Below are 19284 nucleotides of genomic sequence, written 5' to 3'. Positions count from 1 at the left end.
AGGAGGAGGAGGAGGAGGAGACAGGCCGCACTTCGCCTCGTCACTTGTGGACTCTTGTCTTTGCTGCTAAGTAGACACGAGTGTTCATGCGACCGACGAAGTGGCGTGCATTCACACCAAGGCATGGTTTTTGGAGGGATGGGGGCAACCTGTTTGGGGGCCCATAGAATTGGACCCCCTGGTCCAATCTTCTTGAAACTTGGTGGGCATGTTGGGGAGAGGTTCCACTAACCACCCTCCAAGTTTGGAGCCTCTCCCTCTAACCCCCTTCCTAGGGGTCTGCAAAAAGGAAAGCAAAAGGTAAAAATCCTATTGAAATGCATTGCCACCGAATTTCGGCGGCAAACCGGCAATACAGCAAGCTGATCTGGGGGGACTAGGGGCACCCTCTTTGGATGCCCCTAGAATCGGACCCCCTGGATCAATCTTCTCAAAACTTTGAGGGTCTTTCGGGGAGAGGCTTGAGCAGCCACTGTCCAGATTTGAAGCCTCAACCCCCTCCCCCCTCCCCCCCAGCCCCCTGCAAAGTTTCAAGAGGTTTTTTGCCATTGACTTCAATGGCCCCATTGGTTATAATGGACCCGAATTTTTCGGGTTTCCCGAATATTTTCGGATATCTATGCTTTACCGACTTAGATATTTGGGTTTTTCGGGTTTCCCGAAAAAATTCAGGTTCAATAAACCCGAATCCGAATTTTACCGAATTTGTTTTTTTTGCACATCCCTATTCCCGAGTCTGAGGAGTCCCTGTGGGATTTTTCAGTCACATCAAATTGGCAGGTTGGAGAATTAGCAGATGGCAGCTTTATAAGCACATGGAAGAAACCAGAGACCCTTTCAGGAGGACTCTGCAGCCAGGCGGCTCCCCGAATTCTGCAGACGGCACACATGGTACGAATCAGCATGCAACGTTGGCAAGCTTTCCCTGCACCTGGCAGCCACTGAGACGGGTCAAAGGGGAGGCACAGCCGACGCTGGGAGCCTGGCCACACTTTCCCCAAGCCACGGAGACTGAAGCGCAGGCACATGCACCGCCACGCTCCTCTGCATCGTCACCATGAGGCCCAGGACAGGATCCCGATAATGCAGGACTCAGGGCCAGCAGGAAACTTCTGCACTTCCGTGGTTCCGTCACAGAATGGCATTCCGTTATAGACCACGTCTGCCATGGCCAAAGAAGGCAGCCAATAAAGTTCCACCTTAAGCTACTTAAGGAATGAAACAGGGGGCAGCCATGCTTTTCTCTGCCAAGGAGTAGGGGTGTGCATTTGGGTTTATGACCCCAAAAAAAAAACTTGGGAAAAAAATCTTTTCAGGGTTTTTTCGGGTTTTCGGGATCCGAAAAAGCTTCCCTGAGCTTTTCTGGATTTCAGGGGGGGAAATCCCGAAAACCTGAAAATTTTCAGGGGGTTTTCAGCTTTCCCAAAAAATGGCACTGGGTTTTAAAAAATTTTTTTTAAAGGGCTCTACTAAACTTGGTTTCCCCACCATTTTAGCCTCTTCCTCTAGTTTCCAGGAGGGAGGGGGAAAGAGGGACCTTGCAGACAGCCAATCACTGCAATGCATTTCAAAATGCATTGCAGCTTACAACTTTTTGCAAGGCTGTTGTTGCTGCTGGCTTCAGTTATTGAAGCCCAGCTACTAGCTTGCTCCTTTCCCAGGGAAGGAGCACTGGTGGCCAATAGGATTTTGCCATCTGCTCTCTGGCCAATCACAGAAAGTTGATACTTTTTAGAATCCTTCTGTGTATGCCCAGAGAGCATAAAAGCAGACTCTGTGGCTGGCTGACTCCGTTCCTGTTCCTGCTGCTGCTGGTGAGGGTGAGCGCCTGGCTTGGAGACGGTGTGTGGCCGGCCGGCCTTCAGCTTCAGCCCCTGCTCCTTGAGCCTGCTTTCCTCCCTGCTGCTGCCTGCTGAGCTGACTTCTCAGACTACCTCGGATCAAGACTGAAGACATCACACTGGTTTGATTTATATTAGGGCACTTAAAAAAAATTATTTCTTGTGGGTTGGGGCCTGGGGTTGGTGTGGTGGTGGTGGGTGGGAGGCAGGCCTCTTCCTGGTGGGTTTTTTTTGGGTGGGGGAGGATTCTCTTCTTTTAGATTGTGGTTTAGCCAGCCCTCTTTTGCATTTTATTTTTTTATACTGTGATTGATTTGATATTTTATTTCTTGGCTTGTTGGGGCTTTTTTTGGAGGGAGGAGGTTACTGGTTAGTCTTCTGCCTCTCAGTCTCTGTTTTTGGTTCTTTCGCCTTTGCAGTTTAATTTTTTTAAGTTCTTGTATTTTCTGGGCTTGTTTTTTTTTTTTTTAAGAACATAAGAGAAGCCAATGTTCGATCAGGCCAAAGGCCCATCCAGTCCAACACTCTGTGTCACACAGTGGCCAAAAACACCAGGTGCCATCAGGAGGTCCACCACTGTTGACCCCCCCCAAGCACCCAGAAGACAGAGCATCAACTGCCTCAGACCGAGAGTTCCTATCTATACCTTGTGGCCAATAGCCACTGATGGACCTCTGCTCCATATGCTTATCTAATTCCCTCTTGAAGCCATCCCCCTGCCTGTAGCCGCCACCACCTCCTGTGGCAGTGAATTCCATGTGTTAATCACTCTTTGGGTGAAGAAGGACTTTAGTATGAAGAACCGTTGGGTGAAGTACCATTAGTATGCCATCGCATTTAGTCAAAGATGATACCATCACTAGCACTTTAATTATTGGAGTGTTCTAATGTTTTAATGTTTACTGTCAATGCTTATACTTAAATGTTTTAATCTTTGTATATGGTTTTACGGTACTGGGTACCGACTAATGTTAGTCACCCTGAGCTTGCTCCCGGGGAGGGTGGGGTATAAATCGAAGTAATAAATAAATAAAATACTTCCTTTTATCTGTTCTAACCCAACTGCTCAGTAATTTCACTGACTGCCCACGAGTTCTTGTATTGTGAGAAAGGGAGAAAAGTACCTCTTTCTCTACCTGCTCTTTCCCATGCATAATCTTACAAACCTCGATCATGTCACCCCTCAGTCGTCGTTTCTCCAAGCTAAAGAGCCCCAAGTGCTTTAACCTTTCCTCATAGGGAACTTGTTCCAACCCTTTTATCATTCGAGTTGCCCTTTTCTGCACTTTTTCCAAAGCTATAATATCCTTTTTAAGGTGTGGTGACCAGAACTGCACACAGTATTCCAAATGAGGTCACACCATCGATTTATACAGGGGCATTATGATACTGGCTGATTTGTTTTCAGTTCCCTTCCTAATAATCCCCAGCATAGTGTTGACCTTTTTTATTGCAGTCGCACACTGTCAAGACATTTTCATTGAGTTATCTACTACGTCTCCAAGATCTCTCTTCAGCTCATAAAACAGAGGTTTAAGTAGTGCACAACTTTTTAAAAGGTAGTGTGCTGTGTTTGTGTTGTTTGTGCTCTGACTGAACTTTGGTGAAGCCAGGCACTCCCCCCCCCCTTAGCTCCTGTGTTTCAATTAGGGAGCTCCTCCTGCGTTCCACAGGGAATCAGGCTGGTTCCAGTAGAATTTAGATAGGAGTAGTTTAAACCCCTAAAACTTTTTAAAAGGTTTACAAGCCACATATCAAGGACAGTCTTTAAACCACAGTCAGGGTCAGTGTAGGAATTCACTAGTTCTAAAAAACAAACCCAGAAAAAACTGAAGCAAGGCTAGGCTAGTGTATAGGAAAATTGATTCCTAAAGCCTTCATGTATCCCTTGTGATGCTATAGGGTCTCATGTTCCCCCCCTTTGGAATGTATCTGTTCACCCCCTGTTGTGTGCGTTTCCTCTCGCCATCTGACTGACCATTTGCTCAAATTGCCCCATAAACCAAATGCCTCTGCTGAAGCATGGTAGAGAGGCACGTAACCTCTTCTGGGTAGGGGTGGCTCGGTATCATCTTACTGCAGGAGGATGATGCCCAGAACCAACCTCTCCCCACCCATTTACCATGACAACCCCAAATTTGGAAAGTACCTGTCTCATTGTGGTTGGCTCTTGGCCAGGCCCATCATAATGAGATGGGGGTTCAAATTGGCTCCCCCTTAGAGAGGAGCTCACTTTTTTGCTAGTTCTAAAATACAAACCCAGAAAAAACTGAAGCAAGGGTAGGCTAGGCTCTACTAAAAGAAACAAAAACCCAGTTTTTGGGTGGGAGGGTTTATAAAAAGGTGTGAGGCTGCTTTAGGGTCAGGTGATAGTGTAGGTAAGACAGGTGCCTCATACCCTCCCCCCAAGTTAGGCCGAGTTTGGCCAGGGGCAACATGTGCGACAGGAGGGGGACGCAGAGTTGCCCTGGGGCCAAGGCTAAGCAGAAGACTAGAGGGGTGGAGGGGAGGGGGAGAGCCTCGCTCCCGCCCCCACCTAGGCGCAGGACCACAACTGAGCATCCGGGCACCACCCCGACCTCTGGCCAGGCCAGGGTGGTGCTGCGAAGAAGCCACACCTGGCTCTCTTCCCTGCTAAGAAGGATGCTAAGAAGTGGCCCCAGCAGAGGCGCCTGCGGGTGGGCAGGGGTCTGCTGCTCAGGCAGTCCCTCCTCAAGCTGCTGCTGCTGAGGCTCAACAGCAGGAGGAGGGGCAGCCAGAGCGGTCTCTGGGGACAGTTCTCTGTTTTCAAGGCTCACTCCACAGACTAAGAGGGTTCTGGGGGCACTGGAGGAGGAGCTGGCCGGCCAGCCCACTGCTCCAGTTCTTTCTAGGTTCCAGCAGGCCTCCTGAGGGACATGAGGAAAGGCTGGGACAGGAGGAAGAGGTGGAAGAGATGGAGGTGGTGCGCCCCAAGCCCCGGCCATCTCAGCCCCTTCCCCCTGCTCAGCCATCTGCCCCCCCAAAGGCACGGTGTGTCTGGCTTGAGCTCCGCACAAGAGGCAGCTCCGGGGATGCCTATGGCTGCTGGTCAGCGTGGGCACCCCTTCACTTCCAGGTGACAGAGGATCCCCGCTTTGCACAATGCCAGCTATGTAGGGCCCGGGTAGGTCGAGGGAAGAACGTCGCCCATCTCTCGACCTCCGGGCTGCGGAACCATCTGAAGAAGCACCACCAGGCAGTGCTTCTTCGGGGGGGGGGGGAGACAGGCTGCTGCTGAGGTGCCCAAGCGGCCACCCCCAGCCAGCCAGGGGGTGAGTCGTCCTGCGACCACCTCCAGCGCTCTCTCTGCACGTTCCATGGTAGGGACAGGGCAGGCACGCCAAGCCTCTCTGACTGAGATGTCTGGTGACATTGGCACTAGAGTACCTGAGGGGGGGAAGCGGCAGGCGAGCAAGAGGGTCACTCGCCTCAGTGCAGAGATGGTCGCTCTAGACGGGCGTCCCTTCTCCGCAGTCGAAGACTGGGTTTCCGAAGGCTGCTCCAGGATGCCTTTCCCTGGTACACGCCCCCTGCTCGCACCATGCTGAGCAGGACTGTGAATGATGCCCACATTGTACAGGGCTGCCAGGGACCATGTGAAGGCACACTTGTCCCACACTCGCAGAAGGTATGTGCACTTCATGTCTGACCTCTGGACCTCCTGTCAGGCGCACGATTCGTACCTTTCGTTGACTGCACACGGGTGGCAACCCAGCGAAATGGGTGGGGGAGGGGAAACCAGGGTCAGGCAGGGTCAGGGCCACCGGGCCGGCCACTGCCAGGCTCTGCTCCACATCGAGAAACTCGATGGGTCGCACACAGCTGACAACATCAAGGCCACCATCGAGAGACAGTTAGTGGGGTGGGTGGGCAGGGATGTGACCAGGGGCTTCGTGGTGATGGAGGGTGGCCAGAATATTAGGCCAGCGGCTGGGTGACTGGACCTAATTCGTATTTACTGTGCGGCCCACCTTCTCCACCTCGTGGTCAAGGATGCTCTGGGGTTGGGTTCTGTGGAGAATCCCAATCTGGATGCTGCGACTCGTCATTTCCGGCATCTCCTCCAGAAATGCCGGCACATCGTGAGCCACTTCTCTCACAGTACGAAGGACACCTCCCTGTTGAGTGAGAAGCAGGCGCTGACAGGTGTGCCGGAGCACTGCCTGCTTGGTGACTTCACCACTCGCTGGAACGCCACCTGCGTCATGCTTGAATGCTTGGTGGAGCAGGAGAGCGCCCTGACCTCTGAGCGCGGGGTCATTCGGGAAGAGAGCCAGCTCAACCGGGAGGACTGGTTGACCATCTCTCAGATGGAACAATGGAGAATTGGGGGCACCCTCTTTGGATGCCCCTACAATTGGACCCCCTGGTCCAATCTTTTCAAAACTGTGGGGGTCTTTTGGGGAGAGGCTCCAGCAGCTACAGTCCAAATTTGGTGCCTCTACCGCAAACCCCCTCCCCCACAGCCCCCTGAAAACTTGTCAGAAGATTTTTGCCATTGACTACAATTGCCCCATAGGATATAACAGACCTGAATTTTTCCAGGAATCCCAAGAATTTTCAGATATCTATGCTGTATTGGTATTTGGGGTTTTTCGGGTTTCCAAAAAAAATTCAGGTTCAATATAACCGAATGTGAAAAAATCCTGATTCCCCCCCCCCCACCCCTACGAGGAGTTCCCTGGCATGCTTCAAGGGAAACTGAGGATTCTCTTTACTTACTTCATTTATATCCCACCTTTCACAGCAAAGAGGACCCCAAAGTGGTTTGCATCATTCTCCTCTCCTCCATTTTATCCTCATAACAACTACCCTGTGAGGCAGGTCAGGCTCAGAGCATGTGACTGGCCCAAGGTCACCCAGGTTCCCATCCACAGCAGAGCAGAGACGCCAACCTCTGTAACCACACTGGCTACCGGCTTATCCCCTTCCCCAAGTCCAAGCTGGGGGGGGAGGGGGCCCTGTGACACTCCTGGGCCAGCAAAACACCTCCGGAGGCTCCCTGCACCACACGAATCTGTGGACTGCAGCACAGGCCCCTGGCACCGGCCGTCGAAGGGCCAAGTGGGTGTTCCAGGAGTGCTGAGTCGGTGTGAACGAGGCCATGTTCCAGAAGCACGGTGAAGCCGAGTTCAAAATACGGGACCACATCCAGCAGCTCCTACCAGCAGTGCTGTCTTTCGAAGCACCACTCTCCACCCCCCTTTGCCACGACACGTCCCAGCCCCCTCCCCCCAGTCGCTGCTCCCCCCCCCAGCCTAACTTGCTCACCAAGCCTGGAATTTGGTACGACACAAGGAAAGCAGCAGCGTCCTTCAGTAACTGCTTCTGATCCTGGATCTGGTCTTTGCTCGAGTCAGGAAAGTGGACCCCTACAGAGAGAAAACCCCAGAGATCTGAGAAGGGGAAGGAAGAAGCCCCTCCCTGCATCGAGCAGTCACGGAGACCAGCACCGCTGCTCCCTTTCCAACCCCCCCGGCTGCTGAAACAAGGGCCGCCGTTCCCCTGTGGCAGCTGCAGCCATCCCTGTAAGCGCCGGGACTGGACTGTTCTTTAGAGGATCCTTTTGGAGAAGCAGGAAGTGGCCTCAGACAGAGACGGCCATTCCCTAGACTCCTCCAACTTAGGACTGTTTCCCCCCCCGGGGTCAGTCTCTGAACAGAGAGCACAGACAGCTAGATCGCCCCCCATTCTCTCAACCTGCCCGGAATCAGGACTTTATGGCCAACCAAGTCCAGGGAGCACTAAACTCCCCAACCCGAACTCCCCTTACCAGAATGGGTACCTACCTGGTGAGAAGATGTCGGGATTGAAGCGGATATCAAAGGACATATTGCTGATGGAGCCAACAGCCTTGCAAGCATTTTGGATCACCTCCCTGCTTTTGGGGTCCACTGGAGAAGGGGGGGGAGAGGGGGGGGATTTGGTAACCACTACTAAATACTTGACCTTTCTATACATTGTTATTTAACATTTCCCTGACAAACCTGTCCCACACTAACAAAACAGAAGCCAATCAAGACATGGTACAAACAACAGCAGTCCTAGCTCATTATTATTTTTGAAAGAAGTATGCCACGTACATAAAACTAACAAAAATACATTTCCAGTAACAGCTGTTTGCAATATATATACTCCACTCCAGAGGTTAACATGCAAAAAACCCAAACAGAACAAAACCAACCCACAATTAGATTTAACATGGGATATATGTTCCTAATCTCATCAATTTATAATTTCAAACAGTTTTTCCATTTTAGCAATATCAAGACTATTTCTTCAACGACAGAGAGAGAGAGAGAGAGAGAGAGAGAGAAAGAGAGAGAGAGAGAGAGAGAGAGAGAGAGAGCGCGCTCAGCTACCACAACTGGCCATCTACTAAGGTGTTCCTGAGCCTCACTGACAGATCTTAAAGCATGAGACAGTTCACAGAGAGAAGCCACTGCAAGAGCTTCAGGCCCAGACTGTTCAGAAATTCATAAATCAAAACCTCAAAGTAAAAATCGGCCTAATCAGCTTCACCACTGGCTTACAAGCAAACAAAAAGCAGACGATGTTTATTTAAAAGAGCGTATCCTGCATTTTCTCCCCAAAAGGGACTCAGAGCAGCTCAGGAGAGCCGATGGGGTGGTGAAAGTATCAGGCCGGGGTCTGGGAAACTGAGATTCAACCCTCACTCTGCCAAGGAAGCTTGCTGGGTGAATATAGGTCTGCTGACCGCCTGGCCTCCCTCACAGGGTTGTTGTGAGGATAAAGTGGCAGAGAGGAGAGCAATGTGAGCTGCTTTGGGACCCCACTGGAGAGGCGGGGGGAGAGAAATAAAGTAAACAAATAAATCATGAACACTCAACAGTCAAAATACAGATGGATTTACGTAAAACAATAACATCAAACAATAAATGGCAGAAAAGCCTGCCCAAAAAGCTCTCTTTGTAGCGCCTCCAAAAAGTGAGCCCGGACAAACAGCCTTTCCCCCTTTCCTAGGAAGCCCTCCTATCAGGCCACGGACTGATCGTGGACTCTTGTTGACTCCCCCCCAAGGAAGCCTGTTGGCGAAATGCAGACAGATTTTTTAGCTGAATTTTTATCCCTGGCCAGTCTGATCCTGTCAGATCTTAGAAGCGAAGCACAAAGCTGCAACGTGTTGGACAGAAGTCCATAATGAAATGCAGAAAATTTTGAAGTGTACATTTAAAAAAGAACCAGAAGTTTTACTTCTAGGACTTAAGATGGAGGAAGTAAATGTTACAAAAAGAACATTATTACGGTATATGATTACTACTGCTAGAATGACCTATGCACAGTCTTGGAAACAAGACAGAATACCAGAAATAGAGGACTGGATACAGAAAATGCTTTTTATGGCAGAAATGGACAAATTGACGAAGAAACTTAACAACAAGGAAGGTGGAGAATTCTTTGAAGAATGGATAGACTTTAAAGAATATATAGAGAAAAACTGGGATGTTAAAAACAATTTACTTTGCTTTGATAGTTACTAAGAGCGGAAATTGTAATAGATAAGATCTGAAATAGAGAATATGTTAATTGAAATGGTTACCTGAAAACTTGAAAGAGAAAATGTATAATGATAATGGGACAATAATGCAGAAAGGAGGGGGGGAGCATTGCAGGAAGCCACCGAGGGGGGGGGTAGAGGAGATAAGAGAAAAGGATATTTGTCAAAAGAAAAGATGTAATGTTTAACATGTTGTTATACCCAAAAATAAAAAGTTTGATTAAAAAAAGAAAAGAAGAAGATCTTGGAAGCGAAGCGCAGTCAGCCTTGGCTGGTGTTTGGAGGGGAGACCACCAAGGAATATCAGGGTCACTACTACACATGTCAAACCACCTCTGAACATCTCTTGCCTTGAAAACCCCATTATGGGGGCATCCTAAGTCGACTACAACTTGATTTTTTAAAAAAAAATACTTGCACCATTGGTGCATTCCCCCCCATCTCTTAGTAACTGGCACAGTCCTTTTATTTTCTCCTTGAAGAAAATTTCTGGATGGTCTCCAAGGGCAGTCCCACACAGAAAACCAAACAGTAGCCTAGCCTGGAAGTCACCATGGGTATAAGTGCTGCATATAGGCTACCTGCAATCTTCTCATTCTGAGCAAGAAGTCATGACCCCATTCTTTCAAAAAAGAGCAACTAGCATTCTTTGTGGCACGTGTATCCCGGAAACCTGACTGGCTTTTGAGGCTGAACATACCTGCTCCATCATCGGATGCAATAGTCTCAGTGAGCTCCTTCACCTGGTCCAGCCCAGCCATGTTCTCCTCCACCTTGCCATCTTCCAGTGGGGACTTCTTGCCATCTTCCATCCCGTTCTCTGGAAAGGGGTGTGTGGGGCTGCCGCCATTTTCTAGCAAGGTGCCGCCGCTCTCCTCCTTGTGGGCCTTCTGCTGCATGAGCTGCAGGGCAGCCAGCTTCATGAACAGGAGATACCTGCGGCAAACCAACGGACGAGATCTGCCTGGTGCATTTTTACCATGCCTTAGCTCGCGGTCATGTGCAGGACCTCCCTTCCCACCCAGTGAAGCCAGCAGGAACAGACTGAGGACAGGCACAAGGACAGTATCTCTGCACTCACTGAGGAAACAAATTGTGTGACTCCTGACCAGTGGATGTGGTGATGGGCACGAGAATGGGTGGGTTTAAGGGGGGAGGGGCTGGCAGATTTCTGGAGCATCGAGGGCCAGCCAAGATGAACGACAAGGAGAGACAACAAACCTCTGAATCCGAGTGCTAGGAGGCGGTACCAGGAGAAGGCCTTGGCCCTATGCCGTTTGCTGGCCTTCCCCAGGGCAACTGGTTGGGCACTGCATGGAACAGGATGCTAGACTAGACGGACCACTGGCCTGGTCAGCAGGGAAGGGCTGTGGCTCAGTGGCAGAGCATCTGCTTGACACGCAGAAGATCCCAGGTTCAATCCCGGGCAGCATCTCCAGTTAAAAGGACCAAGCAGCAGGTGATGTGAAAAGACCTCTGCCCGAGACCCTGGAGAGCCTCTGCCAGTCTAGGTAGGAAATGCTGACCTTGATGGACCAAGGGGGCTCTGATTCAGAGGAAGGTGGCTTCATGTGTGGTCTTCTGATGCTCCCCATTTTATTCTCTCAAAAGCTCAGAGGAGCAGAAGAGGCTGAGAGTGCCAGACTGGCCCAAGGTCACCCACAAGCTCCAAAGGCAGTGCTGGGATTTGATGCCTGGGCTGACACCAACCACACCACCAGCAACGGGCTGGCTCTCACATGCATACATCATGGTACCATCCCAGTTTTGTTGCTTATTTGGTTTTCTCCAGGGAGCTCAGGTCTATGGGGGTTTCCAAGCAGCCCACCAACCAGCCACTGGCCTGTCTCACTTGAGGGAAGTGGCAGAGACACGTGCCTTCAAAGACGGCATATGCATGACACCAGGGGTCCCCAAACCTTTTGAGCCTGTGGGCACCTTTGGAATTCTGACACAGCACGGTGGGCACAGCCACAAAACGGCCACTGCAGGAACCACGGTCTGCCACAAAACGGCTGCCACAACTTGCCTTCGGTCACACAGGGAAGAACCTTGTGCTGCGGGAGCCGCTTGTGCCAAAGCAATTAAAAAAGAAATCTGCACAGCCAATCGGATCTCCCCAGTGGCCGGCTGGCCAGCCAGGCATCCGTGCTGGACAAAAGCTCCACCCCCCCACCCGCTTTCTAAGAGCACTTGGGGGGGCACCAGGAAAGGGGCCTGTGCTGGGGACCCTCGCGTCATGTCAACGCCCATAACCTCACTTGGCTCAGTTTTATTCTGCTGTTGGGAGTTGCACACCCAGTTATTACTGCTACCACGACAAGACTTAGGATTTTCAAGGTGGCAAACTCCGCACCAGGAAGCAAAAAGATGCAGCTGCAGTTGTGGAGCACACACGTACTTGGCTCACAGCTCTGGTTTTTGAGACCAACGAAGGTTCTCCTGCACGCCAGCCAAACGCCATCGCATCCCCCCGGAGCAACCGGGGACGGGCGTCTCTTACTCTCCACCTGGCCTGCTTGGGTTGCCGGGCCGCCAGCCAGTTCCCGGCACTCCGCTCCCCCTGTGCCCAGAGAGTCAACGGCCAGAGCGAGGGCACCCACCGCCGAGGGAAGCGAGGCACAAAGGGGTGCTCTGCAGCAAAAGGGATTCGAGGCAGGTCAGACCAAGGCCCGTCTCGGCAGCCTTTCCCGGAAGCCTGCCAGGACCAGGCGGGGACCAGCAGTCCCCTGGGGCAGACTCGGAAGGGCATGCTGAGAAATGCCCCGTGTGGACTCTCAGCACGGGCGAGTGCTTCTGTGGGCACAGCGGGCTCCACAGCCTCCACACAGCTATGGGTCCAGAGGCCGTTTGGGGCGACCGGCACAGTCACCGTCCTCAGAGTCACTCCAGAATGACTTCTATCAGCGGGCAGAGTCAGGCGGGCGGCCGTGTTGGTCCAAAGCAGCAGTGGCATAGAGCTGGAATCCAGTGGCCCCTTTAAGACCAACCGAGTTTTATTCAAGGATAAGCTTCCATGTGGCCTGCCAGCCATCAGAGCCAAGTGGCTGTGAGACAGGAGGAGATGGCAGCCTTGTACCCTGATGCCCACAGCTGGGACCAAGAGTGCTGGAGACGGCAGACGCACACGCCAAGCGCCACCTGGCACCCTGGAGGGAGGAGCACGGCACGGCAGAACCCTCTCCGCCAGGGAGTGGCCTCTGCTTCGCCACCCTGTTTGCTCTTCCTGGCACACACACACACTGAGTGAGGAAGGCAGGAGGGTGGCGTTCCCTTGGCAAGCACACAAGAGGCCCACCTGTTCCAGAGACACCCGGCTTTTGGTCAGGCTGCTCAGTTTTAGCATCAAGCCCTCCACTGGGTAACTTCCTCTCTACCGGCAGAGAGTTCCAAGGACTCAAGAGGCAGAGCGGAGCATTCTGGATCCAGCTGACCCAGAATGCGTCGGGGTGAGTCCTGACGGGAACGCCACGGACGGCACATCTACAACCTGTGCTGCGCCAGCGACACTGGCTCCCAGTGGAGTCCCGAGTCAGACTCAAGGGGTTGGGGTATTGACCTTTGAGGCCTTGAGCGGTCTGGTACCAGCGTATCTTCGGGACCGTCTCCTCTGGTTTGTCCCCGGGAGAGCACTGTGCTCAGCTGAGAGCCATCTGCGGGTGACCCCTGGCCCCAAAGGCATCCGGCTGTCCTCGCCCAGAGCCTCAAAGCCTCCGACCTGGTGGGGCTCTCTAGGGCCAGCTCCCCCCAGGGCCCTGCTGCTGCAGGATCTCATGCAGCTCCGCAGGGCCTGCGAGGCATGGACGTCCCCGCCGGGCTTCTGGCTGAGGACAGCAACGGTTTCCCATCGTGGCTCTCCCCTTCTTTTCTCTTCTTCCACCTTGCCCGCTTCTGCTTCCTCCTTAAGCTGCCCATGAGAACAGTTCAGAGCAGGTTTCAGATCAAATTATAAGCACCATCGGAAGACTGCAAAACTTTGGAATGAACTGATTGCTAATTTTAAACTGTATATTCATTGTAAATCGCTCAGAGCCCCATGTCCTCAGGGATGAGGCGATGCAGAAACTTAATACAGTTAATAAACCATAGCCACCCCTACTGGAGCCCCCTGGCTGCCCCACGGGCGTGCGGGGGAGGGGGCAAGAGCGCTCCTGCTCAGCGTACTGAGAGTGGCGGAGCCAGGAGGGCTCAGCAGGTCTGTCCCGTGCCTGGACAGGAGGCCTCTCCTCCCGGGAACAGACCCAGGGCCACCTCGTGTTCCGTGACGGGAGAGAAGCAGGAGAGGGGAGACGGCGAGGAGTCCCGTGTGCTTGCCCGTATCCCAGGCATTTGGGCTGGCACACCAAAGGCGCTCCCTGCTGGCACACCAGCCTGGCCCATGCAGTTCACTCATCAGGCTGGCATGCCAGTGCCCACACCCCCGCCTGCCTAGGAGGAAGCTGGACAAAAGGCTGGACTGCCAGACGGGGCGCTTGCCGCTCCCCCCTCCCCCCACGGAACCTCCCCCCACCAGGCAAGAACTGCAGCCTCTGCCCCCCAAGGAGCAGAGCGCGTCTCCTCCACTTGTCTCCTTGCATGTTGCACGCTCCATTCCCCGGCCTTTTTTGGAGCTACCACTTGACACCTCTGCTCTTGCACTTCACTTGAATACTGTTCCAGCCCTTTAGGATAACTGCTATTTAATTTGTTATGATGTTTTATGAATGATTTTAACTGTATTTATATATATATATGGTATCGCACGTAAGCCGCCCTGAGCCTGCCTTGGCGGGGAGGGCGGGGTATAAATAAATAAGATAAATAAATAACAGCCGGACCAAAATGTACGGAATCCACGGGACAGGACGGTTTTAAAAGGGAGGAGGGTCAGACCAATTCATGGAGGGGAACTGAGCCCTCCACTGGTGCCATCGGTGACAGGCAAAGGGAAACGCCATTTTCGGAGGCAGTGCACCTGTGAACACCAGGTGCTGGAGCCAAATGAGGACTGCCGGCCTCCAGAGCCACCTGACTGGTCACCAGACAGGAGGGGCTGCGGCTCAGTGGCAGAGCATCTGCTTGGCATGTAGAAGGTCCCAGCTTAAATCCCCGGCAGCATCTCCAGTTAAAAGTGTCAGATATCATGTGAAAGACCCTGCAGGGTGCAGGGGATTGGACTAGACGACCTGCAAGGTCCCTTCCCACTCTAACATTCTATGATTCTATGACCCTCAGACCCTGGAGAGCTGCCCTTGACAGACGAATGGTCTGATTCAGGATGAAGGCAGTCTTGTGTGTGTTCCCCACTGGAAACAGGGAGCTGGACTACAGGAACTCCCTGGTCTGATCCAGCAGGGATCTTGTACACCGGCTCGCATTTGGAACTATTTCTGAAGCTCAGCTGGTCTGGGCTTGGCCAGTACTGGGATGAGAGGAGAACCCTGGATGACTGCATGAGAGGAGGCTGCCCTGAGCCAAGGTATGAGTCGCCCAGCGTGCCTGGGTCCCCAAGGGCACGGTCTAGAGGGGCACAGCACTGCAGCCCTGCCGCAAATGCAGCCACTCCAATGCACACTGAGTCCCAGGAGAAAAGAAGAAGAAAAAGAAGAGGAGGAAGAGGAAGAGGAGAAGATTGGATTTATACCCCGCCCTTCACTACCCAAAAGAGGCTCAGAGCGGCTGACAAACTCGTTTCCCTGTGAGGGAGGTGGGGCTGAGAGAGCTCTGGCAGAAACTGCTCTTTTTTCAAGAACAGCGCTTATCGGAACTACGGCTTGCCCAAGGCCATCCAGCCAGGTGCAAGTGGAGGAGTGGGGGATCAAACCCGGTTCTCCCAGATTAGAGTCCCTGCACTCAGCCACTACCCCAAAGACAGGGTATAAAAGCACAAAATGCAAAAAGGTGACATTATGCCCGTATCGGAGGCATCCCTGGCGTCTCTCGGGCTCACCTGTGCTCTACGAAAGCATCCACCAGCTCCTGCCGGAGGCAGCAGAGTTTGTGCCGGTGCTGTTTGGGGAAGCCCATTTTCTGACACTCCTCTGGCATCTCCTCCCCCTCCACGGGCAGGAAGTTCAGGTCCGGGGGGAAGGTGCGGAGCAGGTCGAGGATGTAGTGGCGCCCGTCGTTGCCGATGATGCCCTTGCACTCCACCGAGGAGCACAGCTCCACCTCCTCGCCCTTGTCGTTCAGCACCTGGTGCTTCTGGATCTTCAGGGGCCGGCTGGTCTTCTCCAGCAGCTCCAAGTACTCGACATGGGAAACGACCGTCTTGCCGAAGTCTATTGAGCCGTAGACCACGCTCTGCTCCTGCTCGCGCTCCAGGATCCCCGGGATGATGGACTGGGCTGTCACCCGGTACCCCCGGTAGTCAACTACCACGGTCCCCAGCGTGTACAGTCCTTCAACGTCCACCGCATTGTATGTCCGGACCCCACTGAGGTCGTTGGCTGGGGCCACGTAGGCGGCCACATCCCCACCAAAGTCCTTGTAGTGGTCACGGACATCAAAGCCCAGGCTGAAGAAGATGTTGTTCCAGATGAACATCTGCATCTTGGTCTCCTCGCTGGGGTTGATGGCCATCACGTTCCCGTCAATGACAGCCATGGCGCCTCTCGTGGCAGCTGCAGTGAAGTCACTGTGAACCTGAGAAGGCAACAGGGCCGGCCGGTCAGTCAGCAGGCTGCGCCAGAAGGCATGGGGGCTCTCGCTCGCTTACTGGTCACAGCCCTGCAGCAGACACTGTGCTTTGCTGCCCAGAGGTCTCTGATTCAACCCCCGGCCCCTCAACGATCTCATCCCAGACCCTGGACAGCCACTCCCCCAGGAAACAGCCACCTCCCATTTGAAGACCCTCTGGAAGAACAGCTGGAGAAGGTGGTCCAGGGGCCTGACGGCATTCAAGGCGCAGGATTTTACGGAAGTTCTCTCCCTACTCACTTCCACGTCCACATGCACGCCTCGTTTCAGCGGAGCCACAAGAAACCATGCGGGCCAGGAGTGCGGCCTTGTGGTGGAGCACCTCCCCCACGTGCAGGGAAGCAGGACCCTTTTTTTAATGCCACGGAGGCCCTGCCTATCTCCCCAGCAGGGACGCAAAGCGGCTGGCCTCGTTCCCCTCTCCCGTGTTTCATCCTCAGAACCACCCTGCGAGGCAGGTGAGGCAGAGACTGTGCGGCTGGCCCAAGGTCAGCCCGTGAGCTCCCACGGTCCAGCAGGGACTCCGACCGGGCTCTCCCTGGTCCTGGTCGGACGCTCCAGCCCCTCCCCCACGCTGGCTCTCGGTCAAGGTGACACTCCCCCCCCCGACAGCAGGGCTGGAGAGCCGGGGCCAAGCCTGCCACGCCCAGCGAGCGGTGTGGCCCAGTGGCCAGGCTCGAAAGAGACGTCGCGAGACTTCCCAAAGGAGAGGGGGCTGTGGCGGGGCACGTGGCACGCACAAGGCCCCGGGGGTTCAATCCCCGGAGTCTCCAGAGCTCCACAGAGTCCGTGTCGGGAAAGCTCTGCTGCGGAACGGCGGCTAGTGACCAGCAGGCCCCTCTTGGGTGTGGCCCTGGCCGGAGCCGGACAGCAGGTGGGGGCGGGGTTTGTTTTTTTTTGCAAAAGTGTTCCTTCTAAGCTAAGTTAGTGTGAGCTAGCTCACAGTTTTTTAGCCTCCGGCTCACACATTTTTGCCTTAGCTCAGGAAGGATGGCTCCAGAGCAAACTAATCTATGCAGCAGCCAAATGGCTCGCTCACAAATTTAATGCCAGCAGCTCACAAAGTAGAATTTTTGCTCACAAGACTCCACAGCTTAGGGGGAACATTGGTTGCAAGCATAAAATACGTGTGAAATACTCCCCTGTGGTTTTAAAGGAAGAACTCCCGCACAGTGAAAGTGAACCAGCCAGTAGGTCCAAGTCCCCACTGCTCTGCCACGGAAACTCTGGGGGGGGCCCAAGCCAGAAACCCCCCCCCCCCCGATCTCACGCCTCCCCGACCGAGTTGCTGCTGGGAGGATAAAATGGAGACGAGGAGAGGGAGCCAAGCTCCTTTGGGTCCCCCTTGGGGAGAAAGGCGGGCGTAACTGGAGTCAAGAAAGATTTCCCGGGCGCACGGCAACACCCGCAGAAGCTCCGGCCGATGTCTCCTGGCCCCGGTCAGGCTCCCAGGGGGCCGGCGGAAAGGGGAAGGCGGGCAGGCCTCTCTCCCTGCAGCCTCCTCCGTTTCCAGAAGGTTCCCCCGAATCGCCTCCTCACCCTCCGGCTGGGCCCCGGCTTACCTTAAAGATGGCGCGTTCCCTCAGCAGCCTCTCGGGCAGGTTCTTCCGTGGCAGCTCTCTGGTGGTTTGCAGCTCTTCGTTCCAGTCTCTGGTCTGAAAGGAGTTTGGGAGAGAAAAGCCAAAGCGCAGTATGAACTTCTGGCCACACGCTGCACCCAACGAGGACCCCGTGCGGCATCCTGGTCAGGGACTCGGACTGGGGTCAGGGACACCCAGGCATGCCACAGAAGCCTGCCGGGTGACCTTGGGCCGGTCACACGCCCTCAGTCTATACAACCTCACAGGGCTCTTGTGAGGACAAAATGGAGAAAGGGAAAATACTGTGTGCTAAAGAAACAAAGGGCAGGTTAAAAAGTGAGACAGACTCTTAGGAAGACAGAATGGCCGTTCTCCACAAAGCCTTGCGAATTCACAGGGCCACAGAAACTTCCCTCCCCCCCCGGCCAGACTCCCCCATCATTTTGCCACCCACGCTCCAACCGGCCCCGTTTCCAAGACGCTCAGAGTGTCACACGTGGTGTTTCCTGCCACCGTTTTATCTTCACAGCCACCATACCCATGACGAAGGTTAGCCTGAGAACGGAACTGGGGAAATTCACGGCTGGGGGGAGGATTTCAACCTGTGTCTCACCACGCCAACAATGGAGCTACTACAATAAAATGCTATGAAGAAGAAGAGATTGGATCTATACCCCATGGCCCTTCACTCCCCGAAGGAGTCTCAGAGCAGCTTACAAACTCCTTTTCCCTTCCCCTCCCCACAACAGACATCCCGTGAGGTCGGCGGGGCTGAGAGAGCTCTCTTGAGGACTGCTCTTGCGAGAACAGCTCTGACAGAACTTGTAACTGACCCAAGGTCACACCAGCAGCCGCATGCGGAAGAGTGGAACCCGGCTCTCCCAGACTAGAGTCCGCGCTCCTCACCACGACACCAAACTGGGGGGAGGTGAGAAGAAGAGTTCTGTGAAATCTGAACACTACTGAAAAGGAAAGCCATCTTATGATCAGTATCCTGGGGGGGGGTTGGTCAGGGAGAGGAAGAGCCTCTCAAACTCAGCTAATGACCTCTTCGTGAAATCCTTCCACTCCTCTGGATTTAGCAAACGTTAACACTAGAGATGTAAAATTTCCGGAAATTTTGAAGCTCGTAAAAAAACCCGTTTTTTTCCCGGGTTTTTTCCGGAAAAAAACGGAAATTTTCAGAAAAATTGAAAAAAATGCTACATTAGCATTTCTTTTGTCTTTTCTAGATTGAAAGTCATTCTGTTACTTTAGGAACATAAAATATGACTATGGTCATTTTTATTTGGCATGAAATTATCACAACTAGCATATTAAAAATATAGTGTATCTAAACAATTATTACAAACAGAATACCCACCCACATGCAAAAACATAACTGAAACCTTTTTATTTTCTTCTGACAATAGCACCTTCTAAAGGAAGAAATGCATCTTGTTCTTGCATTGGAGAGTTCAGTTTGCAACTAGGACTTGCTTGTCAGTGCACAGAAATTAGATCAATCTGATACCATGTATATATATATTAGAAATTATTTGGAAAATATTTGAACACCTTGTCTTAAAATATTTTATTCATCATGTTAAAATAAAACGTTCCATAATCATTTTTTTCGTTTCTTTTTTCAATTTTTCCAATTTTT

At 52.9% G+C, this 19284-nt stretch overlaps 1 protein-coding gene across 1 annotated transcript in view; it reads right to left on the bottom strand.

Moving 5' to 3' along the window:
* CLUH (clustered mitochondria (cluA/CLU1) homolog) overlaps positions 1 to 19284 on the bottom strand; it is a 65567-nt gene that overhangs the window by 30677 nt on the left and 15606 nt on the right. The window contains exons 9-13 of the mRNA XM_015418890.1: positions 17622 to 17714; positions 15311 to 16005; positions 10082 to 10317; positions 7652 to 7756; positions 7134 to 7234 (exon numbers count right to left, since the gene is read on the bottom strand). Of these exons, the coding sequence (XP_015274376.1) occupies positions 7134 to 7234; positions 7652 to 7756; positions 10082 to 10317; positions 15311 to 16005; positions 17622 to 17714 (1230 nt within the window). The remainder of the gene's footprint in view (positions 1 to 7133; positions 7235 to 7651; positions 7757 to 10081; positions 10318 to 15310; positions 16006 to 17621; positions 17715 to 19284) is intronic.

Source organism: Gekko japonicus, unplaced genomic scaffold, assembly GCF_001447785.1.
Source record: "Gekko japonicus isolate JY-2015 unplaced genomic scaffold, Gekko_japonicus_V1.1 scaffold1911, whole genome shotgun sequence".
Lineage (NCBI taxonomy): Eukaryota > Metazoa > Chordata > Lepidosauria > Squamata > Gekkonidae > Gekko > Gekko japonicus.
Note: the sequence above shows the minus strand (reverse complement) of the source record. Positions and strands in the feature narration are given on the sequence as shown.